Source organism: Ictidomys tridecemlineatus, chromosome 11 (assembly GCF_052094955.1).
Source record: "Ictidomys tridecemlineatus isolate mIctTri1 chromosome 11, mIctTri1.hap1, whole genome shotgun sequence".
In the NCBI taxonomy this organism is placed as follows: Eukaryota; Metazoa; Chordata; class Mammalia; order Rodentia; family Sciuridae; genus Ictidomys; species Ictidomys tridecemlineatus.
The window spans coordinates 28,031,620-28,059,207 of NC_135487.1; the positions used below are offsets into that span (position 1 = coordinate 28,031,620).

Sequence of the window (27,588 nt, forward strand, 5' to 3'; positions counted from 1 at the left end):
AATTAGGCATTGGCTCTGATTGTCTTAAATTTACAAGAATTTTTTGTTTTGTTTATTTTGTGGTGCTGGAGATGGAGCCCAGGGCTTGCTAGGCCAATGCTCTATAACTGAGTTCCATCCCCAGCCCAAGAGCTCTAAGTTAGAAACTACCATTAGAACTAACTTGAAAAATTAGGATGATGGTACATTAAATAGCATATAGCTTTTGGAAGTATTGCTAAAATGATGCTTGTCAATTGATAATTATGAGCTTTTACTTCTGAGGATATTGATAAAATTACTTTTGTCTGTTGATTTGAAATAACTCAGACAAAATAACATATTTCATTTCATTCTGTCTTATGTGTAGTAAAAATTGTTTTTTTCTATTTGTCTAACAAGAAATGCTGCCTGCTTTAAAAGTGGGAGTTAAAGGAGAATGACAGTACTGAGTTTTCCATTTGGTTCCACAGAATGTGTTTAACCGGCAACTCTGTTTAGAACATGATGAGAAGCTGGTATCCTATTTGTCTCTGCTACGGGACATTGAAATGAGGACCAAACAGATTCAACCTTTAGAGCTTAACCTGGTAGAACTACAGGATCTGCTGTGTCAGGCCAAGGTAGGTTCCCAGAGACTTCCACAAGCCACTGACTTCAAGGTAGTTGTCTCCATCTTCCTGGATTTCAAGGTTTAAAAGAAACTGCTTAGCACTCCATTCCAGGGCAAACAGTCTCAGACCCTTGATAGATAATTGTGGCCTGGGTTTGAACAGATTAAGTAGAATTTATAATGGAGAGACTTAAATAGACTTTGGATAGGCATTTGCTATATACATGATCTTGGGTTGAATGAGACGTTCAAAGGCAGAATGATTGGTCAAGAAATTGTTGCAGTAATTCAAGTAAGCAATGTTTAAATCTCTGTTATTTCCCAAAACTCCACCAAGAGATCAGGAGAATGCATTCTTTTTAAATACATAAACTTACAAGGAAAAAGAGCAAGAGAGAAAAAAGCGGCACTAGAATTTCAAAGTGAGAAAGCAGATGGATGAGGCAGTAACTACCTCAGCAAGTGGGAGAAAACCAGGATCTAACTGTGCAATGGAAGAAGCTAGGGTACAACTTAACTCACACAACAAAACTCCCCATAACACGCCCCCTCTGTAGCACCAGAAAGCAGAGATGAATATGGATATGCAAAGAAAGTTGTAGGCAGTTTAAAGTCTAAGATGCAATTAGACCCTCATATTTCCAGGTTATTTCACTAGCCTAGCAAGTGTGCATGCCCTGCCTTAAGAGAAGAGGTTTATCCTCTGAAGAACGTAATCAGAGTGTCTCTAGACAAGGCACAAAGCCTCAATTGCAGGCAAGGATTCCATGCTGAGATCAGTAGGATCGACTGAAAGTTTGCATATTGACTCTTGAGCTTCATCTTCCTTCACCTGATTTCTTTGACAGGCTTATGGGGAAAGACATGATGGTACTGATGAGAATGTTTTCCTAAGTGTCTAACCCAACCCCATGACCCTTAGTGAAGACTATAGTCAGCAGACCCACCTCTGCATGTAGTTTGTTGTCAGCCTTTTAAAGCATTATTCTCAAATGTGAGCATCCAGAAAGCTTCAAATACAAAAGAAGCTGAAACAAGGGAATAAAAAACAGTCTTAGAGGAAATACAGACTATTCAGGAAGAAAAACATTTAAAAACATCATTCCTTAAAATACCAAGAAAAGGGAACAGATTGAAAAAATACAACCAGGTATCTCTAAGAACAGAGATCTAAGAATACTCTCATTAGTACAAGATAATTACATTCTTCACCTATTCCCAAGAGTGTTTTATCTTTTGAACTATATCAATTGTATTTATCTTCCTGCTAGGCAAACCAGTATTTATACTTAACTTTTGTTAGAAAATCTGATTTTCCATTTCAGAAATAAAGTCAACTATGTTTATATTTCAGGAATTTTGGTTGTGTTTTTTTTTTTTTTTTTAAATACTTGGGGGATTGAATCCTGGGGCTACTCTACCACTGAGCTATATCCTCAGCCCCTTTTATTATTTGACACAGGATCTTGCTGAGTTACTTAAGGTCTCACTAAATTGCTGGGGCTGGCCTCAAACTTGTAATCCTCCTGCCTCAGCCTCCTGAGTTACTGGGATTACAGGTGTGCACTGTCATGCCCAACAAGTTTCAGTTGTTTTGCTTTGTTTTCTTGTAATTAGTAATACATGACAGTAGAATGCATTTATGCACTTTGATATATCATACATAGATGGGATATAATTTCTCATTTTTCTGAGTGTACATGTTTGGTCATGAATTCAAATATATACATAAAGTAATAATGTCTGTTTCATTCTACTATTTTTCTTATCCCCATATCTCCTCCTCTCCCATCCCTTCTCTCTACCTAATCTAAGGTAACTCTATTATTCTGTATTGCCCCCACCCCTGCCTTATTGTGAATTAGCATCAGCATATTAGAGAAAACATTTGGCCTTTGGTTTTTGGGGATTGGCTTATTTCGCTTAGCATGATATTCTCCAACTGGCAAATTTACTGGCAAATTCCATAATTTCATTTTTCTTTAAAGCTGAGTGATATTTCATTGAGTATATATACCACATTTTCTTTATCCATTCATCTATTAAAGGATATCTAGGTTGGTTCCATAGTTTAGCTATTGTGAATTGAGCTACTATAAATATTGATGTGGCTGTATTACTGTAGTATGATAATTTTAAGTCCTTTGGGCGAGTTTCAGTTTTTTAACAACACCAGGAATCACTGGTCTCAGAAAAGACAAAGAAGAGACTTCAGGGAGAAGTGTCAGCAGTATTAATCAGTGCAGGGAGACTGAGTCTATTGCACATTAAAGAGAGAATTGAACACCTGAAAGTCATTGGTGACCTTGATCAGAATAGATTCAATGGAATGGTAAGATACAAACAAACAAAATAAATGGGAGGTTGAAAGGTGGGAATAATTATTGTAGATCATTCCAGAAGCTTTGAACTACAAGTATGGAAAAAGAATAGGACCCAGGCTAGAGCAGATAGACTGATAGGAATATTTTGAATGGATTTTTGGATTGAGGAGAAAGAATCAGTTAAAACTAGGCATGGTAGTACAGGTTTATAATTCCAGTGACTCGGGAGGCTAAAATAGAAGGATCACAAATTGAGGACAGCCTCAGCAACTTAGTGAGGCACTGTCTCAAATTAAAAAAGGGTTGGGAATATAGTGGTAAAGTGCCCCTGGGTATAATCCCCTGTGCCAAAAGGGGGGGGGGAACCAATGGGAAAAAAGGAAAACATGAAGTTGGAGGAGAAAAGAAGTGATAACTGGTAGAATCAGGACCCTAAAAATAGAAAGAAAGTTTTAAAAGGAAGAAAGAGTCACTCACTGAAATTGGAGGCTAAGAGTGATCATAGGACTGGAGTGACAGAGAAGACAGAGAATGTGAAGGTTTACCAGTTCTCTCTAAGTATCCAGAGTGTGGCCTTGGTACAGTAACTAAAGGGAAAGTGAGGCAGTGCCCTGCAAAACTACCAGGCATGTCCACAGCTTATTGCTGGTTTCTCTGTTGAAGATTACAATATTATGGACTAGAAGAGTGGAAAGGTTGGTTTGAGTATTTTTCTGATCTTTGGTTTTGCCCTCTTGCAATTTAGAGTAGAGGAATCACCACTGTGATTGACTGACTTTGTAGTATACTAATTCTGCATACCAGCTTCCTGGGGAAAGATGTAGTGATAAAGACAGCAATTTGTAGTGGAGGGAGCTGTGCTCTGAGTCAGGAAAAAATCCAAATCCTGGCTCTGCCAATTACCAGCTCCAGCTGGGTGACCTTGGCCCAAGAAAGTTCACATTGTAAAGTGCTGAGGCATCTCTTTTGTAAATCCAGAATAATAATGTCTGTTCTGCCAACCTCATGAATTAGTGATCGTGAGAACCATAAGTGAACATAAAAAAAATTTTTCAAAGCCCTAAATTCTATCTAGACATGAGGCAAAGGAGGAATGTGTTTGCAGCTAATTCTCAAATGGTAAGTCTTGATTTTGGTAACTCCATTTTATTCCTTCAGGTATTAGATGAGGAGCTAAAGGATCTGTCTGCCTTGGTGAGTCAGGAATTGGAGTGTGTGAATCAGATTATCATCAGTCAGCCTCAAGAAGTCCCTGCTCAACTGTTGAAGGCACTAGAGAAAGATGCCAAGAATCTTCAAAAGTCTCTCAGCTCTGTGAGTGACACTTGGAGTTCCAGACTGCTCCACCTCCAAAATGCCATGGAAATGAAAAAGGTAGGTCATCATCATCTCCTCCTCCTCCTCCTCCTCCTCCTCTTTCTCTCTCTCTCTCTCTCTCTCTCCTTCTCCCTCTCCCTCTCCCTCTCCCCCTCCTCACAAAGACTAGACAATCCTGGAGAGTTTATAACCTGATTTGCTGTTTATTACTTAGGCTTCAGTGTTAAATCAGCACATGCAACTAGAAGGCAAACTTCGGGGTCTGAGAGCTTGGGTTGGCAATACCAGTCTTATTCTGAACAGCAAAAGATATGACAGTGAGACAGATATTGACAGCCTGAATCACTCTCTCCAAGAGTATGAGGTAAGTTTTCTACCCATTCCCAAAAATGTTTTATTTTTTGTCCTTTGAGTTTTATCAGTTTTATTTCCTGCTAGGCAAACCACATCTTTTTTAGAAATAGTTTCAGAAATAGAGTCAACTATGTTTAGTTTTTAAAGTTACCACATCCCTGTAGCTTCAGTGATTATGATCATTTCTCCTTTCATCTATCTGTCTGTAGGGTGAACTATTACCAGTTTTACCTCTTCTTTATAACTAACATCTAGAATCTGTCCCTTGTTTCTCTTTTGCCCAAGACCTAATCCTGGACACACACACACATATACCAATTTCAGGAGAATATTGATCAGTAACCTAGAGCATGAATTGGCAGACTTTTTCTATAAAGGTTCAGACAATACATATTTTGGTTTTGCAGCACAGATTTAGCCAGAGGGATATAGTTTGCTGACCCTCTGATCTAGGGAGATGTTTTTCTTCTTTTAAGTTACAAATTAATTGATTCCTTTTATCAGTCAGTGTGAGAAAAGACTATGAGATACATATAATCAGAGAGATTTCCCCCAATATTGTTTGATTTTGTAAAGATTTTGTAAGATAGTGTTCACATGAGTTTTTCAACCCATCTTAAAGAGAGATGTCCTTCTTTTGAAACTCTTTAGAAATTCAGAAGGAACTAGAGTTGTCCCCTCCTCCTTTTCTGTCCTTTCCTCTTTCCCCAATCTTAAGAAAAGCAGACATAAAGGTTTGTCCATGATCAACCTTACATATAACCTTTTTTTATCCTTCTTTTATCTTTCAAGAGTTACCCTGCCTCCTAGGTAGTATAATGGTGCATGCCTATAATCCCAGTGACTTGGGAGACTGAGGCAAGAGGATTGCACATTTGAGGTCAGCCTCAGCAACTTATTGAGACCCTGTCTCAAAATAAAAAGGGCTAGGGATATAGAGCAACCCTCGGTTCAATCCCCAGAACAACAACAGCAACAAAAAAAGTTAGTTACCTGCCTTTTCTTTCATACCCTTTATCCAGAGATATCACTGGGGGAGAGAAAAGTGGACAGGCTTTATCTGTTCATTAAGATCTAATAAAGAAGCAGGGAATGAATTCCTATTATATTGAGATGTGAAAACAAATCTCATGCACTGGTACTCTCCCCTAGTTATAGGTTCTTCCAGTTCTCTTAGGAAGAGAATGGTAGTCAAGGTTGTTTCCTGAACCCATATGCCCGCAGATGAAGAAAGCATTCTCTTATCATAAGTATCCAAGATGCCCTTCTGCCTGCTCTCTCAGATCAATAACTCTCAAGATTCAGTGTGATAGAGATAAAAACATCTTAAATGTTTTGATTGCATCCAATATAACAGTGAACAATCACTAAATGTTTGGGGAAAGATTGCATGTTTTTGATTATCTGAAAGCAGATGACTTTACTGTTTGGACAGTGTTTATTACTTTAAGGGAGTGAAAATAAGAAAGTCTGACTATAATCCTTCACGGTTTAAAATATATAAATGGCATTGTTTAAAAATCAAGTTTTATGGTTCTGGAGCGGTGGGGTGCTTGCCTACACATGTGAGGCACTGGGTTTGATTCTCAGCATCACATATAAATAAGTAAATAAAATTAAGGTCTATTAACAACTAAAAATATTTTTTAAAAAATCATATTTTAATGAATCGCAAGTAAATTTTATGTTCTTTTAGTACTGGCCTATCAGTAACTCTCTGTTGACAAATCCAGATAGATATTTGAACCTAAGAAAGTACAATTAGATGCATCTTAGACTAGAAATTCATGTTATATATTCTAAAACCTTTTTAAAAATCATATGTATTTTGGATTAGTAGTAGTGTGATTCTGTAAGCATAAATAATTGTTAGCTTAGTATTTGGAAATTAAGGTCCAATAAAGGAAACATGATTTATGAGGAGTTGGAAAGACAGAAAGTGAGAGAGACTTCCAGTGCTAGTTTGACTGTAGTGCCAGTTGTAAAAATAAAGGAAATTAACCTTTCTTTGATTCTTTTAAGTCTTTGATTTTCATAGAAGAATAGAAGGTTTATTTATTTGTTTGTTTTTCCCTTTTCCTGCTTGCCTTAGGATTTGAAACAGCTCATGGTTGAAAGGAAATCTCAGCTGGATGATCTTGCTTTTGATATTCAGTTCTTTATCTCGGAGCATGCACAGGACTTGTCCTCTCAGCAGAATCGACAGATGCTGAGGCTTTTGAATGAACTGCAGAGGTCCTTTCAGGATCTTATGGAACAGACTACAGTGCAGACGAATGCCTTGCAGGGCCATCTTCACCAAATGCAGCAGGAAACCTGGGTTAAGGTCAGACTGAACCAGCAGCTGGGCTCAGCTTGTCTTTTGGGATGTCCTCTGTTTTGGGGTTTTCTGGCCAGCCTCCATGTATCAATGATTGCAGGAGCCTGGAGTTAGCAATTTTGAAATTTCTTGTCATTCAGGCCTATTTGGTTCTGATTGAGGAGGCAGCTGTTCCAGCTCTTTTCTTACCACATTTTTGGTTTTGTGTGTATGAGAGAATTTATGTGTTTATGTGTGATTTCATGTGCAAGTGTTCTCATTTTACTGAGATGCTACTGTCACTGTGTCTCATTGTCTCTGACTTTCCAATAAAAATCACATAGCTAGCCCTTTCTCTCCATTACTTTCACCTTCATCATTCTTTTGAGGGCTCTGAAAAATATACAAAGACTCTGAGCTCTTAAGAAGAATGGTTCTGAAAATCAGTTTTATTCTAGGGCTTTCCATATGATTTCACAATAGATTTCTTTTACTATTTTCAAACAGCTGATAAGGACATTTTTATCAGAATATTAATTTTTTAACTTTTTTCAGAGTGTTAATTTTTTAAGCACTTTTGAATTATTGTTTTCTGATGCCTTTACTCATGCTAAAGTGCCCAATGCTTATTTAGTCAATCATGAGAAACAGTGTATTTTAAAAAGAAAAAATCTAACTACACTACTCTCTGCCATTCAAATCCTCTTCTTGTAAAGTTCAAACTCATCATAGTTTCATTAGTAGTAACATTATAACCTTCAAATACCTCAAATAGTGTGTTTATGATTTTTCTTTTTTGATACTGAGGATTGAACCCAGGAACGCTCTACCATTGAGGTACATCCACAGCCCTTTTTAGTTTGTTTGTTTGTGTGTGTGTTTGTTTTTGAGACAAAGTTTCACTAAGGGCCTCACTAAGGTGCTGAGGCTGGCCTCAAACTTGTGATGATCCTACGTCAGCCTCCTAAGTTACTAGAATTACAGGCATACACCACCACATCCAGCTGTTTATGGTATTGCAACTGCTTGAATAATAAGTTGGGATATAGCAAGGTGATATTAGAATTGTCATTATAATCAGAGATTGTATCTCAGGGTCTCTGTTTTAAAATATTGTGCAAAATGTAATTGAGCTTTTGAGTCAGACTTAAAAGAAATTAGGTTAATCAGTGCCATATATTCCCAACTTTTAAACTACTACTTAGTTGTTTAAACTCTATTGAAATTGAAATAAAACCCTAATGAAATGCTTAAGGTTACCTCCTAAACCTGAACATGTGCAATGCCCTCCCGTAGTAATTTATATAGCATGGTGTAGCATGTGGTAATTAATGAAGTAATTGGTCTGATCCACTTTAAGACCAAGCTCAGGTTCAGATAGGCCTATGATAGAACTGCATGTGAACATTCTCCCAGAGCATGAAATTAATTACACATTGTCTATTAACCTTGTTATTGTCAGAAATGCTCTGCTTCTTTCTATATTTGCCCTGAATGTGTGTGTATGTCTCTGTGTTAACTTGTTTGCTTTGCTTTTTTCAGATTCAGTCTGCACCCATCCTAACCCATGAAGATCCCGTTTTACAGCTGAAGAGCTCTTAGGAGTTCTCTTCCAGAGCCCTTCTATTTGTCTTAAAGAGGGGGAGAGAGGGCCAATTTGGGCACCTGTTTGTAAGTGCAGGTGACTAAAATGCCATCAGAAGGCAAAAACTGGTGGAAAGTGGTTTTAGAAGGATGGTCAGGAAAACACATCATGCTCAATTGCTCAATCAGGTGCTTCAGTGTTGTGCAGCTGAGATGTGATCTGGGGAAAGGATCAGGCACAGAAACATATACCTTCTCTCTCCTTGGGCCTGGCTTTTTACCTGTGATAACCAGTGTAGACATCTAAAGGACTGAACTAGTTGCTATTTTGGGGGAGTTTCTTTCTCAAAATAGTTAAATTAAGCTCCTTATGCTTGACATTCAATCATTCTATTTAATGGGTCTCTACAGTTCTGAGACATTTGATTTATAAAGTCAGCTTTATTATTAAGAAGCTAAATTAGCTTATGAATTATCCAGGTCCTTTATTTTTCTTTCAATTCTAATTCTTGTACTTTTCCATGTTTAGACTTCATATATAGCAAATCCTCTAGTTCCAGAGGAGGAATAGGTCAGAGTCACTCATTTATTATCATCACCATTGTCATGTTTGGATTTCAATATTCTCAATTTCCAAAGGAAATCTGGCAAAGGATCTTCATATTCCAAATCTGAACTGAAAAGCACCTCTGTCAACTTGACCACTGGCCCAGATCAACACTGCCCAAATGAGGGGAGCTTCCTGAATATGATTTCTGTGCCTTTTCCCATTCTAGTCTTTCATCAACTTTTCCATCCTTAATCTATAACCTTCCTATTTTGCATTTCAGGGAATGGCATTTGTAAAATGGGAGTTATTAATTGTCTCTTGACTCCTTTGCATTTTAATTAGACTCTGCAGAAACAGCAAAGTACCTGTCATCAGAAATTGGAGGATCTTTGCAGTTGGGTAAAACAGGCAGAAAGGGCACTGTTGAGCCACCAAGGCAGTGCCTCCTGGCAAGATCTTTCTACTTTGCAGAAGAACCAAAGAGATTTGAAGGTCAGTGTGATTTCTGTTTTTTTTTTTTTTTAATTTCTTCAACAAATGTTTAAAAAGGCTTGCTATGTGCCAGGAACAGTACTAGTGTTCAGCATCAATGTTGAACAAACATCATGAAGCTCACAGGCTGGTGGGGAAAACAAAACAGTTACACAGATTATCACAAAAATGAACATCTAATTATTAACTGTTGAATGCAAAAAGGTAAAGTTATATATAAACTTATACCAAACAGACCCAGTCTAGTCTAGAGTATAAGAAAAGATTACCTTGATGAAATATCACTTAAACTGAGCAGTAAAAGACATGTAGGGTTAAGTTTATGAGGGGATGAGAGGAAGAAAACCTACTGGCAGAGGCTTATACATCAGTCTTATAGTGTGAGTGGGGTTGAACACAACATATTCAAAACTGAAAGACAGCTAGTTCAGCTGGGCTGCAAAGAACAAAAGGTGGCTTTCCAGACACAGTGGCACATGCCTGTAATCCCGTGACTCAGGAAGGTAAAGCTGGAGGATCACAAGATCAAGTCTAGTCTCAGCAATTTAGCAAAAGCCTCTTTCAAAATAAAAAATAAAAATATAAAAGGATGGGGGATAGGCACAATAACACATGCCTGTAATTCCAGCAGCTTGAAAAACTGAGGCAGGAGGGTTGGAAGTTCAAAACCAGCCTCAGCATCTTAGTAAGGCCTTACACAACTTAGTGAGATCCTCTCTATAAATAAAAAGATAAAAAGTACTGGGGGGATAGGATTGTGGCTCAGCGATAGAGCCCTTGCCTAGCACATGTGAGGCCCTGGGTTCAATCCTTAACACCACACAATAAATAAAGATATTGTGTCCAACTAAAAAATAAATATTAAAAAAAAAAAGTTTTGGGGATGTGGCTCAGATATTAAGCCCTTGTGTTCAATCCCTGGTACCATTTAAAAAAAAAAAAAAAAGACTGGGATATAGATCATATAGCTTAAAAAAAAAGAATGAAGAAAAGGACACAGTGAAAAATTAGGTGGGATCCATAAGGCCAGAGTGATAACCAAGAGAATACAATAGTCCCCCCATCTTGGGAGATATGTTTAAAGATCCAGTGAATGCCTAAAACTTCAAATTGTAGGTAACCATACATACTATGTTTTTCTTGTATATACATACTTAAGATAAAGTAGATGCAGCAATGGATTAATACCAATAATTAACAATAAAATAGAACATGTGTAACAATGCACTGGGATAAAGAGCATTACTACTCTTGTGCTTTGGGGCCATTATGTAAAATGAACCTTCTGGAAATATAAACACTATAACACCAGAACAGGTGATGTGATAACCAAGGTGGCTACTAAGTATATAACAGATGGCTCATGTGTACAACATGGATGCACTGGATGAAGGGATGATTCACATCCCAGGCTGGATAGAGAAGACATTGTAATTTTATCACATTACTCAGAATGGTATATAATTTAAAACTTATGAATGAATTGCTTATTTCTGAAACTTGCATAGATTTTTTTTTTGGGGGGGGGAGTGGCACACTTGACCACAACTAACTGAAAGCTCAGAAATTGAAATAGTGGAGAAGGAGGCCTACTGTATAAAAAAATACAACAAGCCTTAACTGTTAGAATCGTGCTAAGTAGCATGATTAGCATCATCACTTTGAGGATAATTCATTGCAAAATGAAGATCTCTGCTATTCAGCATATTTATGGGCAATCTCCTTTTTGTCTGCACTAAGTATTTGCTTAGAAAATTAAATTTAAAAATTTTTTTACATTTGTTTAAGGTATAAAGCTTATATAAATTATGGTCAGGGACTATATGTAGATATGTCATCCTAGCCATTCCATCTTAGCACTTTTAGAGGACTTGCAAGTACTAAAGTTGAAGGCTCTGCCATTCCTGTTTTCATGTGTTAAGGATTTACAGGATGATATTCAGAATCATGCCACCTCATTTACCACTGTTGTCAAAGACATCGAAGGGTTCCTGGAAGAGAATCATACCAAACTGAGCCCCCAGGAGTTGACAGCTCTTCGGGAAAAACTTCATCAGGCGAGGGAACAATATGAGGCTCTCCAGGAACGGACACGGGTGGCCCAGAAGGAGCTGGAGCAAGCAGTGACCTCAGCTGTACAGCAGGAGACTGAAAAGGTACCCTGACTGCTGTGATGTTTAATGTTTTTCCAAATGAAAATTTTGTGCCTACATAAAACATAAGAGACCTAGGTATGGTGGCACACACCATAATCCTGGCTTTTCAGGAGACTGGCAAGATCTAGGTCAGGCTTGGCAATTTAGACCCTGCCTCAAAATAAAATATAAAAATGGCTGCAGGGCATAACTCAGTGGTAGATCACCCCTGGTTCAATCCTCAGTACTGTTTTAAAAAAAAGATGAGGGGAAACTGCCTTCAGACAACTTAGAGTCATAAAAAGGGGCTGCTTCAGAAGTTGGTCTGTGAGCCAGTCTTTCTTTTTAAAAGAAACATCTAGAAGGACTTCAGAGCAGAAATGGTTAATAAAAACTGTATATTCCCCCCCCAAAAAAAGAGAAAAAGAAACAAACAAAAAACTTGCTATCTGTATTCTGGCTAAATGAAAGAATTTAGGGTATCATCAAAGGAGGAAAAAACAAAGAGTATGTTTCTAACAAGAATCTAGACTGGTGAACTAAGATATTAAAGAGAAATAACTATGGAGTTCTAGGCCACAAGCTATTCCCAGGCTGCCTCTGTAGTTATTATGTGAATTGTGGTGGCAGGAAAAAATCACACAGAGGGTAAAGTCTTGAGTGGTCTTCTGTCTCCCACTTAACACTGGCAGATAGATTGACTCCTTCATTCAGCCTTGTACTCTGACACTAATGAGGGATCAGGAAACATGGAAATTAGAAATAAGTTACCTGAAGATAAATTTTGAAATATATAACTTGGCTAACCTACTTAATTAATTAAAATATTTGAAGAGCCAGTAAATGGAATTTGAGAGGCAAATTTAAAAACTAACTATTCTGTTTGGCTGAGATAAAAATGGGAGAAGTCTGCTTTTCCTTTCAGGAAGAGCAGCCAGATTATTGGATGTGACCCTGCTATTTCTTATTCTACCAAGCCATTGTACGACTTCTGCATACATAGGAAGAATTCTGTTAAACCTTGCTGGGGTGGCAAGACTAAATGATCTCTTAAGGACTTTAAATCTTGGAGTTCCCCCTAACTTTTTTTTTCTTTAATAAAAAGATACAGATGCAATCTAGAGATTGTTTTAAATAATTATTCTCAACAGATTGTAGAAGATAGTAGTAATTCATTTTTTTATATACCAAGCATTAGAGTGTCTCTTTTTCTTTAGTATAACCCCCATATACCTTTACTTATCTGTGTTTTTATATTTGAGTATCTAAGGCCTTGTCACTGGACTACTTCTATGACTTTTAGAGTAAAGCAGCAAAAGAACTGGCTGAGAATAGGAGTAAGATTGATGCTCTCTTGGATTGGATGACATCTGTGGGACCATCTGGTGGACAGCCACAGACTAGTCTTTCAGGGATGGAGCAACTCTCTAGAGCTGGCCTGGAGAAAGGAGCCTTGGATACCACTGATGGTTACATGGGGGTAAACCAAGCCCCAGAGAAATTGGACAGGCAATGTGAGAAGATGAAGGTGAGGATGTTAGCTTGTCTTCACTATGCCAGAGGAATCTTTTCTGCCTTGGTGAAGGTATCACAATCTCTTGCCCCTGAATCCAGTGTCTTCTTTGATGTCTCAGTAGTTTTTTTTTTTTCTTTTTCTTTTTTTTTCTCAGTAGCTTTGATACTGTTGGCTGTTCCTCTTGAAATAATTTCTCCCTTGGTTTCCACAGCACTACTCTGCCTAATCATTCTGTTTTTTTCACTCTGTCTAGCTTTTGAAACAGTTATGCTTATAGGTAAATCCCAGGCCTTGTTCTCTTCTTTCAGAATATACTTTGCTTGGATAGTCTGGTAACAGTTCTGTTACCAGTCTCAATGATATGTATATTTCTCACCACTTCTGATGCCAGACCAGAGCTTCAAACAAATAGATAAATCCATCTGCCTCTTTAAGGCAGACTGAGATCACAATCACCTCAACCTAAAAATTAATTGTATTTCCCTTCCTATATTCCCACTTAATTGCCTGAATTAAACATCATCCTGGATTTACGTCTCTCATTCTCCTGTATCAAGTCCCATGCTTCCTGTCTCTTTCAAAGTTATCCACATGGCTTCATCTCCATTGAGATATTTCTAGTTTAGACGACTATCAACTTTCCCTTGTATTGTTTTAGCAGCTTCTGCTGGTCTCCTTGCCTCTTGCTTTTACCCTTCACACCATTCCCTATACTTTCTAAAATGCTATATCCCTGATTAACCCTTTTAATGGTCCCAAGATTAACTACAAATTCTTTAACATGCCTTACTGTTCCTAGTATCTCCTTCCTCAGGATCTGTTCCTATTTTGTGTTTTAAAACAAAGCAAAACCCCACAATTATGCAGTGGAATAGAAAAAAAAGATGGTCATATAAGCCTGTAGACATAATACATTACTAAAACAAAATACAAATTACCTGTCCTTTTTAGAAATACAGTTTACTTTCTATGTAATGAATTAATTTTCCAAGGTATTTCCCAGTAGAATCAATCTTCGTGGCATATGAGTTGACATGTTTCACAGTTAAGTATTTGTACTTTTATATTGTCATACATATGACTCATCCAGTTACTTACCCCTTGCATTGTCATAGATGGTTATTAATTGGGCTTTTGTATATTCTTGTAGCCTTAGCTCTAGTGAGAGCATTAAGTTCTAGTCACAGTTCTGACCTTTAGCTGTCTGCATGACTTTAGTAAGGACACGTAACATCTTTAGGTATTCACATATCTCATCTTTAATATGGGTATTGTCTACCTACAGTCACTTATTGAGATATAGGTAGAAATTTCTCTCTACTTCTGGATGTAGGCAAACAAATCATTTGGGTTTCCCTACTGATTATTCTTTATTTTGGGTGGTTATTCACCAGGCCCATCACCAAGAATTGCTATCCCAGCAGCAAAATTTCATTCTGGCTACCCAGTCAGCTCAGGCGTTCCTGAACCATCAGGGCCACAATCTTACAACCGAGGAACAACAGATGCTACAAAAGAAGTTAGGAGATCTTAAGGAACAATATGTAGCTTCCCTCGCACAGTCAGAGGCGGAGCTGAAGCAGGTGCAGACACTCCGGGATGAACTGCAGAAATTTCTTCAGGACCACCGAGAGTTTGAAAGCTGGCTAGAACGTTCTGAGAAAGAGCTGGAGAACATGCACAAGGGAAACATCAGCCCTCAAGCCCTGCCCTCCTTGCTGAAGAGGCAGGGAAGCTTCTCAGAGGATGTCATTTCCCACAAAGGAGATTTAAGATTTGTGACTATCTCAGGACAGAAAGTCTTGGACACAGAAAACAGCTTTGAGGAAGGCAAAGAACCATCAACAACTAGAAACTTAGTGAAAGAGAAGCTAAAGGATGCCACAGAAAGATATACTGTTCTCCACTCAAAGGTAAAGGGAAACCTGGCAGCCTTTGGGGAAACAATCATGGTGGCCCTCACACAACCATGGGTGGTTTCTAGAGCTCAAAGTAAGAACCCCAGAGTATGTAGGCAAGCAATATATAAACCACAGACAGAGGTTTTTCACAAACTATGCAAAAAATGCAGAATGTATAAGCCTGTGAACTAAGCCTGACCAGAGCAGTTTTGGGAATATGTCTCATATCAGTGGTGAAGGTGGAAGTACTCACTTTCTTGTATCCTGATCAGCATCTTTGGCTCCCAAGAGACATAGTGCAGGGAAATTTAAACCAATTGTACAGTCTTAATTTCTGGACAGGGTATCGAGAGTTAAGTCCTAATATTTTCTATCCAAAGAACTCCCTCTTCCACCTAAAGTTTAGAATCCAGTCAATTCTTAACTATTTTATGCTTTCTGCCAACATCTCCAGTTCCCAAAGGGGAACACTTTTTCAATCTATAAATCCTTGCAATGTACTGTTTATTTCTTTGGTGGCATGCCATTGAACTCATTACGTCTTCCTGGGTATTTAATAAGGTTGAGGTGAATAATATGAGGCAAACAATGAGGACCCCACTTGCAGATGATTGCTACCCATCTATCCAGAGTAACTGGAACAACTTATATGTGAAGTTATAATGAATTCTTTGTAGCAGAATTGGCCCAGGGAGCTGTTCTTTAGCTATATTACAGCTTTCCTTTCCTTTCTTTCTCTGGTACAGTGTATTCGATTGGGCTCTTACCTTAACATGCTGCTAGGCCAATATCAGCAATTCCAGAGCAGTGCTGACAGCATAAAAGCCTGGCTGCAGACTTGTGAGGCCAGTGTGGAGAAGCTTCTCTCAGATACTGTTGCCTCTGACCCTGGAGTCCTGCAACAGCAGCTTGCAACAACAAAGGTAAGCCTGGACCCACCTGAATGCTATCAAGGCCTTGTGTTGCGTGATTTAAACTGCCCAGATTAAAGGTGATAATTGGGATGTCTTGGACTAGATATCTAGAGTCCTAAACGCTTCATTCTCTTATCTAGGACTGTGGATTAACTGAGAATTATCCTAGAATGCTCCTATAGTTCTAGGTTCCTAGAATCAATTTCGATTACTCACCTAGATGTCTTTTTTCTTTCTTTCATGAACAAGCAGCAGCTACAGGAGGAATTGGCTGAGCACCAAGTACCTGTAGAAAAGCTCCAAAAAGTAGCTCATGATCTCATGGAAATTGAAGGGGAGCCATCCCTGGATCCTAAGCATGTTCAAGAAACTACAGGTATGAAGCAATAGTGCTTCCTTAATTCTAGTAAAAACCTCTGTTTGACAACATGTAGCACATTGTATCATACAAGTATCTGAAGCACTAGGCTAGGGGCTGAGGATATAGACACAAGTAAGCATAAATTCATCAAATTGCCCATCACCCAGTGAGCTTTATTCTTGCAGTATTGAGAAAAGACCTTTACGATCTGGCTTCACCCTTTTACCCAGGCATCTACCTTCTAGCCACAACCTGTTCCTTTTATTTCCCAAGCAACCTGATCATTTCTGCGTTATATTATCCCTGAAGTTCTTCCTATGTCTTAGCTGCTAACGTTTTTTCATGATGATAAACATGATGATGAAGTCTTGCTTATTTTTCGAGAAGCAGCCAAGGATACATCATGGTGACTATAATTAGTTACAATATATTATATACTTGAAAATTGCCAAGAGAGTAGATTTTAGTGTTCTCAAGACAAAAAGTGATAAATACATGAGGTAAAGTGTATGGTAAATAATTTGATTTAGCCATTCTGTAATGTGCGTGTATCTTAAAAACATCATTTGTATACCATAAATTTATACATATGTATAGTTTTTACTAAATATGTATATATAGTACACCATAAATATATAGTTCTTAATTGTCTTGAGAGAGAGAGAAAGAGAGGTAACTAAGAGATTACTTCCTTATAAAATCCTAACCACCATGCCCATTCCTTAAAAGAAATAAAAAATGAGAAATAATAATTGTTCCTTCTAGGCTTCTCTAAGACGTACTTCTCATACAAGTACAGCATTTATGACTTTGTTTTTACTTAGTTGTAATGTTCCTTCCTCGACCTGTTCTCTGTTTTAGAGTCTTAAGTTTGTAGAGAAAGAGACCTCATGTTCTTTTTAATCCTCAGCATCTGTCACAATTTCTGGTTCTTAGTACCAAATAACTAAAGCTTATTGAATTTACCTCCAAAAATAATGCACTTCAGGTATATTCCTTCATTTTTCTTAATGTTGATTATTATTATCATTAATATGTACAATTTAAATACATTATTTTTAGAAGCACAACCCAAAAAGAGTACCCACTCTTTCCTCTGATGGCCTTGATTTTCTAGATTCCATACTCAGCCACTTCCAAAGCCTATCCTGTAGCCTGGCTGAGCGTTCTGCTTTGCTACAGAAGGCAATTGCCCAGTCTCAAAGTGTCCAGGAAAGCCTGGAGAGCCTGTTGCAGTCCATCAGGGAAGTTGAACAGAACCTAGAAGGGGAGCAGGTGGCATCACCCTCATCAGGAGTCATCCAAGAAGCCCTGGCCAATAATATGGTAAGACCTATGTTCCAAGAGTTACTATAAACAATGTTTGCCATGTTCCATAATTACAATTTTGAAAAAGCAACAGGAGAAAAATATACATTCATAAATCTTCTAATAAGATTTAGAAGTGGCCATGCATGGTGGTGCATGCCTATAATCCCAGTGGCTCGGGGGGCTGAGACAGGAGGAGGATCACAAGTTGAAAGCATGTATGAGATCCTGAGTTTGATCCTCAGACCTAAAAACAAACAAACAAACAAAAAAAAAAAAAGGTATTTCTTCTCTGTTTCAAAACCACTGTTGAGCCTGATGAAAAGGTGATAACAAAGTCACCTGGAATGGGAAGAGAACTATGGGTTATAAGATAGGTAGCATTCTTCAGGTTCTGTTGCCATTTTTCTTTGCCTTTGAGGAAGTGAGCATGGAGTTATTAGAAGGTTATTAATCTGTGGATCAGGTATCCTAGAATACATGAGCCAAAAGCTGATAGGCCCTTTCTTGATGACAGAAATTGAAGCAGGACATTGCTCGACAAAAGAGCAGCTTGGAGGCCACCCGTGAGATGGTGACCCAGTTCATGGAAACAGCAGATAACATCACAGCAGCAGTGTTGCAGGGAAAGCTGGTAGAGGCAAGCCAGCACTTTGAGCAGCTCCAGCTTCAGCAGCAAGAAAAGGAGAGTACCCTAAAGAAGCTACTGCCCCAAGCAGAGATGTTTGAACAACTTTCCAACAAGCTGCAGCAGTTCATGGAAAACAAAAGTCGGATGCTGGCCTCTGGGAATCAACCAGATCAAGATATTGCACATTTCTCCCAGCAGATCCAGGTGAGTATATACCTGCCATGTTGGCAGAATAAAGGGGAGAGAAAGCTAAGGAGTGAACTAACATTTACTGAGCACATGTTGTTGGACAACACATATTGTTTATCTGCATTATTTTAGAGAATTATTACAGCCATCCTATAAACTATGTTATTTGTCCAGTTTTAAAAAGCGCTGTCTAGGACTAGGGTTGTGGCTCAGAGGAAGAGCACTCACCTAGCATGTGTGAGGCACTGGGTTCAATCCTCAGTACCACATAAAAATTAAAAAATAAAGGTATTATGTCCACCTACAACTTAAAAAAAAAGTTTAAAGGAAAAACACTGCCTAGATTTATTTTTCATTCATATTACATGTTCAGCCTAGATCAGCAGGAGTACTCTCAATTATCCTAACCACTCAAGAATGCAGGTTGATAGAGACTCCAACCTGACATAATAAGTACTGTTTCCCCTACATTCTCACCAACAATGTTTTAGCAAGCTCTCGAAATTCTGCCAGTCTGATAGGTATGACATGGCATCTAAATTTGGTTCTAATTTTTGTTTCTCTTACAAGTGATGTTGAATTTATTTTTATACATTTAGGTATCATTTATTTGTGAACTGTTCATGTCTTTTCACATTTTTCTAACTAGTATTTTAGTCCTTTTTTTATATTTGAATCTTTTTTTAAAAAAAATTTTTTTAGTTGTAGTTGGACACAACATCTTTATTTCACTTGTTTCTTTTTTTATGTGGTGCTGAGGATCGAACCCAGGGTCTCATACGTGCGAGGCAAGCACTCTAGCGCTGAGCCACAACCCCAGCCCTCAAAATTTAATTCTAAAGTATGAGTCAAGTTTGTCTTTTCCCAAAGATCTGTCTAGTTGTTCCTACTACCATTTATTGAAGAGCCTGACTTTTCCCTAGAATTGAGAAGCCGTTTTATCATATACTGAATTTCCATATATATTTGAATCATCTTCTAGATTTTCTTTTCTTCTTTTTTTATTTTTTAAAGTTGTTGATGGATCTTTATTTATTTATTTTTATATAAATTTTTTATATATATATGATAGCAGAATGCATTACAATTCTTATTACATATATAGAGCACAATTTTTCATATCTCTGGTTGTATACATAGTATATTCACACCAATTCATGTCTTCATACATGTACTTTGGATAGTAATAATCATCACAATCTACCATCATTAATTACCCCATGGCCCCTCCCTTCCCCTCCAACCCCTCTGCCCTATCTAGAGTTCGTCTATTTCTCCCATGCTCCCACTCCCTATCCCACTATGAATCAGCCTCCTTATAGCAAAGAAAACATTCGGTATTTGGTTTCTTGGGATTGGCTAATTTCACTTAGCATTATCTTCTCTAACTTCATTCATTTACCTGCAAATGCCATGATTTTATTCTCTTTTATTGCTGAGTAATATTTCATTGTGTATATATGCCCCATTTTTTTTTATCTATTCATCTATTGAAGGGCATCTAGGTTGGTTCCACAGTTTAGCTATTGTGAATTATGCTGCTATAAATACTGATGTGGCTGAATTTCTGTAGTATGCTTAGGAAAACAGAGACGCTGCGTATTATAGAAGAAAGGTAGGCCCTAATCTCCATCATGTGGGATTAGGCCCCAACTTCCTTAATAAGACTCCTGTAGCACAAGAATTAAAATCAAGAATCAATAAATGGGATGGACTCAAACTAAAAAGCTTCTTCTCAGCAAAAGAAACAATTTGTGAGGTGAATAGAGAGCCTACATCTTGGGAGCAAATCTTTACCCCTCACACATCAGATAGAGCACTAATCACTAGGGTATATAAAGAACTCAAAAAGCTAAACATCAAAAAAACAAATATCCCAATCAATAAATGGGCCAAGGACCTGAAGAGATACTTCTCATAAGATGATGTACAATCAGTCAACAAATACATAAAAAAATGTTCATCATCACTAGCAGTTAGAGAAATGCAAATCAAAACCACTCTAAGATTTCGTCTCACACCAGGTGAGACCAAAGGTCTTTTCTTCTTCTTTTTTTTTAAATTTTATTTATTTATTTATTTATTTAGTAGTTGTAGATGGACAGAATGCCTTTATTTTATTTGTTAATTTTTTTGCGGTGCATGAGGATTGAACCCAGTGCCTCATGTGTTCTAGGCAAGCGCTTTTCCACTGAGCTACAGCCCCAGCCCTAGATTTATTTTCTTTCTTTCTTTCTTTCTTTCTTTCTTTCTTTCTTTCTTTCTTTCTTTCTTTCTTTCTTTCTTTCTCTCTTTCTCTCTTTCTCTCTTTCTCTCTCTCTTTCTTTCTAATTTACTTTCTTTCTTTCATATATATATATATATATATATATATATGAGAGAGAGAGAGAGAGAGAGAGAGAACTGAGGACTGAGGACCGGACCCAGGACCTTGCACGTGCAAGGCGAGCACTCTAATGCTGAGCCATAACCCCAGCCCGAACCCTAGATTTTCTTTTCTGTTTGAATGGTATATCTGTTTATGTGCCATAGTATACTTCTTTTAAATATAGGGGCTTTCTTTTATGTTTTAGTATCTGGCAGGGCTAGTTGTCCTCGTTTTTTTTGTTTTTTTCCAGGACTTTTCTTTTTTTGGTATTGTGGATTGAATCCAGGGGCACTTTACCACTGAGCTATATCCCCTGTGCTTTTTATTTTGACAGGATCTCACTAAGTTACTTAGGGCCTTGGTAAGTTGCTGAGACTTGCTTTAATCTTGAGATCCTCCTGCTGGGCATGGTGGAGCACACCTGTAATTCCAGCGACTCGGGAGGCTGAGGGAGGAGGATTTCGAGTTCAAAGCCAGCCTCAGCAATGGTGAGGTGCTAAGCAACTCAGTGAGCCCCTTTCTCTAAATAAAATACAAAATAAGGCTGAGGATGTGGCTCAGTGGTCGAGTGCCCCTGAGTTCAATCCCCAGTACCAACAAAAAAATCTTGAGATCCTCTTGCCACAGCCTTCCAAGTTGCTGGGATTATAGGCATGCACCACCACATGCAGCCAGGATTTTTCATAGCTAAATTATAAATTTATTTTTCTGTGTAAACTTTATAATCAGCTTTATTACTTCTAAAGAAAAAGACTGTTGATATTTTTATTCAAGTTGCAGTAAATATACATTCATATACACACATATTTATATATACATCTTTATGGCTGTCCTTTGTGTCTTTCAGGAATGCTTTGTTTAGGTTTTATATGTTTCTTGTTACTTGATGAATAAGATTGAACCTTTTTATTTATATTGTAAGTGAAATTTTCATTCTTGATTTTTATGTGATTTTATACCCTGTGTCCTTATTACTTCATTGTTCGAATCATATAATCGATTCTCCTGGATTTTAGAAATATACTTTCATATATAATCTGTAAATACAGTTTAACTTCTTCTTTTTTAGTTCTTATGCCACAAATTGTCTTCCATTAATTGTATTGACTAACATCAAAAAGTAGAGTGTTAAATATTAGTAGAAATAGTGGGCTTGCTCCATGTTATAAAGAGATTGTGAAAGCTTAGAGAAATTTAGCGGCTTAAGATAATAAATGAGTAAGTGGTATAGATTGAATTTCAGATCTTTTTGACTCCTAAAACCTTCATTCTTTTGACTCTGTCATGCTTCCTTCCAAGTCTTCAAACATTTCTTTAAAGGAGACAAGAGTTTTTGTAATTCTCAGCCACTCTCCATTGGGTTGGAGAGGTTAATATTTTGATCTACCAGTTGACTTAACAAGCATGACTCTTGCCCTCTCCTTTCCTACAGAGTAAGGTGAATTTTCCCTAGATTTTCGGCTATCTTTTATCTTTTGACCATATTTATTTTCCAGGGTCAAAGAACTTAATACATTTTTCTTGTTTGCTTGATAGGAGCTCACTTTGGAATTGACAGACCAACAGGAGAACCTGGATACTCTTGAACACTTGGTCACTGCACTGGGCTCTTGTGGCTTTGCACTGGACCTGTCCCAACACCAGGGTAGGGTACAGAACCTCAAGAAGGACTTTGCAGAGCTACAGAAAACAGTCCAAGAAAGGTGAGGGTTGTTTTTTTGTTGTTGTTTGTTTTTTTTTTTTTTTTTTGGGCTGTGTGGTAAAATGATCTTCTGTTCCCTCCTGCTTTACCAGAAAAGATGGCATCCAGAACTCTGCCACTGAGCATTGGCCAGAAAGTGCCTTTTTAAGGCAAAGTTACACACTCCACTTGATGCTTAGTAGTTTTTCTATTTCTAATGAATTCCTTTTCAATAACGGGATGAGTTCCTACTCTAGATGACAGAAAGCCCACGTCCCTGGACCAAATAGAACAAATTCAGGGCAGTAAATAGGAGTATGACAGAATTTGAAATAAAGAGAAAAATTATAGTAGACTTCCTAGACATAATTAGGGGCTATATTTGCACTTCCCATGCTTGTTTGAACCACATTAGATTGCTCTTCTGGAGGAGTGTCCAGATATTTCTTTCAAGGCAAATAGGAATTATATGATGAAGGTTGACTGATTTTAGCTCACTATTGAAAAACAAAGATTCCCTATTAGAAAACTTATAGGTATCAGAGCATGAACAAGACTTTTTTTTTTTTGTATCAGGGATTGAATTCAGGAGTGCTTAACAGGCAGCCACATCCTCAGCCCTTTCTATGTTTTGTTTTAAGTCAAACACTAAGTTGCTTATGGCCTCACTAAATTCCTGAGTCTGGCTTTGAACTTGTGATCCTCCTGCCTCAGCCTCCTCAGCTTCTGGGATTATAGGCATGTGCCACCACTCCCAACCATGAACAAGACTTCTTATCTTGGTTTAACCATATATATCTTGATCATATATATCTTTAGCCAAATATAATCTTTATTTACTCAGTGACTGCCTTAGTGACTAGAGGAAAGCAGTTGCTCCAACCAATACTAAGCAACAAGTTATGCAGTAAAGGGTTTGAAAACAAAGGCCACGAAAGCTTTGTTTTTCTTCTCCCTTGTTGATGGCCTTCCTTCTCTGTGAGGAACCAAGGTTCTGGGTTTATATCTGACTGGTAGCTGTGGCCATTTTCAAAATCTTCTCCTTGATTTATTTTATTCATAAATATGCTTAACCTAGGGCTAATCACCTAACGTATCTGTGCCTCAGATTCAGTGTTTGAGCTGGGCCTTGAAAGAGTCAAATACCTAAAATATATCAGAGCTAGAATTAATATTCAAAGCCTACATTCTTTCCATTGTATCATAGTACCTAAATAGCAGGCTTGCTATAGTTTTTCTCACTTTTACTTCAGCATAGAGTAAGACTAAAGACTTTATTCCCCAGAAGTGTCCACACAAGGGCAACAGATTATGTAGTTTGGTGCTCTCCTACATTATATGTGGTTGTTCAACCAAACTCCCTATAGAACTGATTATGGGAAGAAAGGACCTTGTTAGGTTACTGATGCCTATGGTCCCAGAATGAACCTAGTTTTAATTCAAGTTGATTTTACAAAGCTCTGTCTGGCAAATAACAAAATGTCTTTTGTTAACAGAGAGAAAGATGCATTATCTTGCCAGGAGCAGCTGGATGAGTTCCGAAAACTGATAAGGACCTTCCAAAAATGGCTCAAAGAAACCGAAGGGAGTATTCCATCTGCAGAGACCTTCATGGGTGCTAAAGAACTGGAAAAGCTGATTGAACACCTGAAGGTAGGTCTCTAAGAATCCTACCAGACAGTACTTTAGAAGCTTGTATGAATTGATCCCTAGCTGTGAGGGGAGGCCATATGAGAAATCCAAATTTTCCATATGCATCAGAATAGAAATTCCTCCATTCTCTTTGAGTGATTCCTACTTGCCCTGATCCAGCACTGAGCACCATAACATCTCCTACTTAAAGAAACAAAACCAAACAAATCATCTGGGAATGATATAGTTGCAACTCTTTCTTAGTTGCCTCCCATGCTGTGATGAGTTGTAAAAAGACATCATTAAAAAAAAAAAAAAATGGGCCAGGAGCTGTGGGGCATGCCTATAATCCAAGCAGCTTGGAAGGCTGAGGCAGGAGAATTGTGAATTCAAAGCCAGCTTCAGCAACTTAGTGAAGTGCTAAGCAACTCAGTGAGACCCTGTCTCTAAATAAAATACAAAATAGGGCTGGGGATGTGGGTCAGTGGTTGAGTGCCCCTGAGTTCAATCCCCATTACCAAAAAAAAAAAACCTAAGAAACAAAACCAGGCACAGTGATACATGCCTGTAATCTCAGCAACTCAGGAAGTTGAAGCAGGAATATCTCAAGTTCTAGGTCAAACTCAGCAATTTAGTGAGACCCTTTCTCAAAATAAAAAATAGAAAGGACTGGGGATGTAGCTCAGTAGCAGAGTGCCTCTGAGTTTAATTTCTAGTACTTCATTGGTCAAAGTTCAGTCCAATAAAGGAAAAGTTAGAAGCAAGTGGGTGAGTGATGCCTTTGAGCGTGAGATCAGTCTTTCTCCTATCCCCTAGAGAACAATCTCCCCTCTTTTTGTCTTTCTTTCTTTCTTTTTTCTTTTTCTTTTTTTTTTTTTGCCAGTGCTGGGGATAAATCCAGGACATTATATGTACGCCTAGGCCAAGTACTCTACTGCTGAGCTGTATCCCTAGCCCAAGGATCCCTTTTGTACCATCTTTGATTCAGAATAAACTGGCCTCTACTTGTACCTCTGAAATATCTCTTCTTTTTGTTGTAATAAGCCAAATTTGCCTGTAAATAACTCTCATACATTCATCCATGTTGTCTTAATAAAGCAGACTTTATCTTGAGCAGATGACAGAAGAGTTTGATTACTGTCACAGAGAGGTACCAGAAGCATTTCCTGTTGGAATTCCCTAGGAAAGAGGTTTCCCAACTTTCTTGGTCCACAGTGCCCTCAGCATTTTAAGAAACTTTTCATAGTACATCCAGGTCTCCTCCCTAAGAAAACCAAAACAACAACAAAATCCCCAAACAACCTAGTATTTCCACATGCTAAATATTTAGATCCAAACAACTAAATAGTAGTTGTTCGCATGGTATCCAACAGATGTCACTGTATTTCCCTCAAAAACTTCTAATATCCTGCTTATAAAAGCATAGTTTTGGACTGTGGCCCTTAGAAAACAAGTGGTTAATGGAAGATTTGACAAGCAGTGACCACAGGTTAGTTTGGAGTTAGGCCACTTGAGCTTGCTAGATGTTGATATTTCTGTAATTCTGCTGCTACTCTGTAGATTGGAGTTAAAACCAAACTGATTTAATGATCAGGGCTTTTCATTGCAGAGCAAGGGGTTGAAGGCTAGAATGGGTACCCACTTTGAAAGAAGTATACTTGTACCGCTATAGCAACCCATCACATCTCAGAGACTTAGCATGATCTGGTACTTTTGTCTTAGAGCAGATGCTCTTGTTCCTAATGACTTTCTATGATAGCACAAGCTCTGTCTCAAACTTAAATTTGAAAAATGCAAAGTGTTGTCTATGAGTTTGTGTATTTATGTACATCTCAATATCTAATTCCTTGTTTACCCTCTAGTTATCATTTCTTTCTTGTTCTTTACATACATGTTGCTCACTTTTGTCCACCTGACAAATCTTGTCTTTTTTTTTTTTTTAAAGAGAGAGTGAGAGAGGGGAGAGAGAGAGAGAGAATTTTTAATATTTATTTTTTAGTTCTTGGTGGACACAACATCTTTGTTGGTATGTGGAGCTGAGGATCGAACCTGGGCCGCACGCATGCCAGGCGAGTGCGCTACCTCTTGAGCCACATCCCCAGCCCCAAATCTTGTCTTAACTCTAGCTTTTCTCTCTCTTGGCAGTTAGATGTGTCTCGTCTTGTGCTCTAAGAGTTGACTGACCATATCTCTGTACTAACATTTATGACATTATAATGTGATGAATAATCTGAGCTCTTGGATTGGGGAGCTATGTCAATCTTAATTTGTATTTCCAGTGTTTGGCATGGTGCCTGACCATGATGGTGTAAAAAGTTGTAAATGCTTAATAAATTGATAAATGAAGCTGGGTACAGTGGCACATGCCCGTAATCCCAGCTACTTGGGAGGCTGAGACAGGAGCATCACAAGTTCAGTGCCAACCTCAGCAAACTTAGTGAAACTCTGTCTCAAAATAAAAAAGACTGAGAGGTGTAGCCCAGTGGTAACATGTCCCTAGGTTCAATTTCCAGAATGGGATTTTTTTTCATTGAATGAAATGAATCAAAAGGTCCTGAAAATTCCAGGATAACTTTCTCCCACATCTTTGCTGCCAAGACCAAGATCTTGAAATAGCTGAATATGCGTATGATTTCTTGATGCTTGTCAAAACTTTAGGAAATAGTACAGGTGTCCCTGTATGAGGAGACCTCTATATGTTACATTGAGCTCTTTCGTTTTTTAAACAGGGTATCCTCATTGATTGGGCAAGTAAGGGAACTCTGGTGGAAGAAATCAATTGCAAAGGCACTTCTTTAGAAAATCTCATCATGGAAATTACAGCACCTGATTCCCAAGCCAAAACAGGTGAGTACAAATTCTTTAAAACATAGTGAATGAATATCATTCTTTGCTCTTGGCCTTTGGCAATAACTTTTTGTTTAATTAATGTCAAAATCAAGGGTGGATCTGAAAACAAAGAGGGTCCACATAGCAGTCTTCTCTCAACCTGATCTCTTTCCCTCTTTGCTATATAACATTTTTTCATTCTGCAAAATTTCTTCTCTTGATGGGAAAAGTAATTGGACTAGTTGGGCTACTACCAAATTAATACAGAAAATTTAAAAATAGGATTTTAATTTCAATGATTTCTTTTTCTCTTTTAAACATGTGGATGAGATTGCTATGCATCATCTTTAAGCTCCAGTCAGCCTGGATGGATAAAAGCATTATATCCAAGGAGAAGTTTGGTATTTGCGAGTCAGTATTTGTACACTAGAGACAAATACTTGTATTTGAACACCAGAGACAAATACTTGTATTTGCACCTAGATGTATGAATAATCTCTGGCTGTCAAGTCTTTCAAACAAAATTCAGTATGAATTCTGTCACTTGCTGGTTATTAATTGGAATCCATAGGTTTTATGACCAGATTATGATAGTGCACTCCTAAAGTCAA

The 27,588-nt window shown here is 37.9% G+C and overlaps 1 protein-coding gene across 26 annotated transcripts in view; it reads left to right on the forward strand.

The window, feature by feature from the left end:
* LOC101963192 (microtubule actin crosslinking factor 1) overlaps positions 1 to 27,588 on the forward strand; it is a 347,556-nt gene that overhangs the window by 216,095 nt on the left and 103,873 nt on the right. For 21 of the 26 annotated variants that reach the window (XM_078025963.1, XM_078025971.1, XM_078025962.1 and 18 more), the window contains 15 exons: positions 453 to 602; positions 4,075 to 4,290; positions 4,448 to 4,597; positions 6,680 to 6,913; positions 9,363 to 9,512; positions 11,435 to 11,668; positions 12,951 to 13,175; positions 14,558 to 15,076; positions 15,811 to 15,987; positions 16,231 to 16,354; positions 17,457 to 17,665; positions 18,165 to 18,482; positions 22,372 to 22,538; positions 24,013 to 24,169; positions 26,878 to 26,995. In XM_078025963.1, the coding sequence (XP_077882089.1) occupies positions 453 to 602; positions 4,075 to 4,290; positions 4,448 to 4,597; positions 6,680 to 6,913; positions 9,363 to 9,512; positions 11,435 to 11,668; positions 12,951 to 13,175; positions 14,558 to 15,076; positions 15,811 to 15,987; positions 16,231 to 16,354; positions 17,457 to 17,665; positions 18,165 to 18,482; positions 22,372 to 22,538; positions 24,013 to 24,169; positions 26,878 to 26,995 (3,148 nt within the window). The remainder of the gene's footprint in view (positions 1 to 452; positions 603 to 4,074; positions 4,291 to 4,447; positions 4,598 to 6,679; positions 6,914 to 9,362; positions 9,513 to 11,434; positions 11,669 to 12,950; positions 13,176 to 14,557; positions 15,077 to 15,810; positions 15,988 to 16,230; positions 16,355 to 17,456; positions 17,666 to 18,164; positions 18,483 to 22,371; positions 22,539 to 24,012; positions 24,170 to 26,877; positions 26,996 to 27,588) is intronic. The other 5 variants (XM_078025972.1, XM_078025974.1, XM_078025973.1 and 2 more) reach the window with 1 other exon arrangement.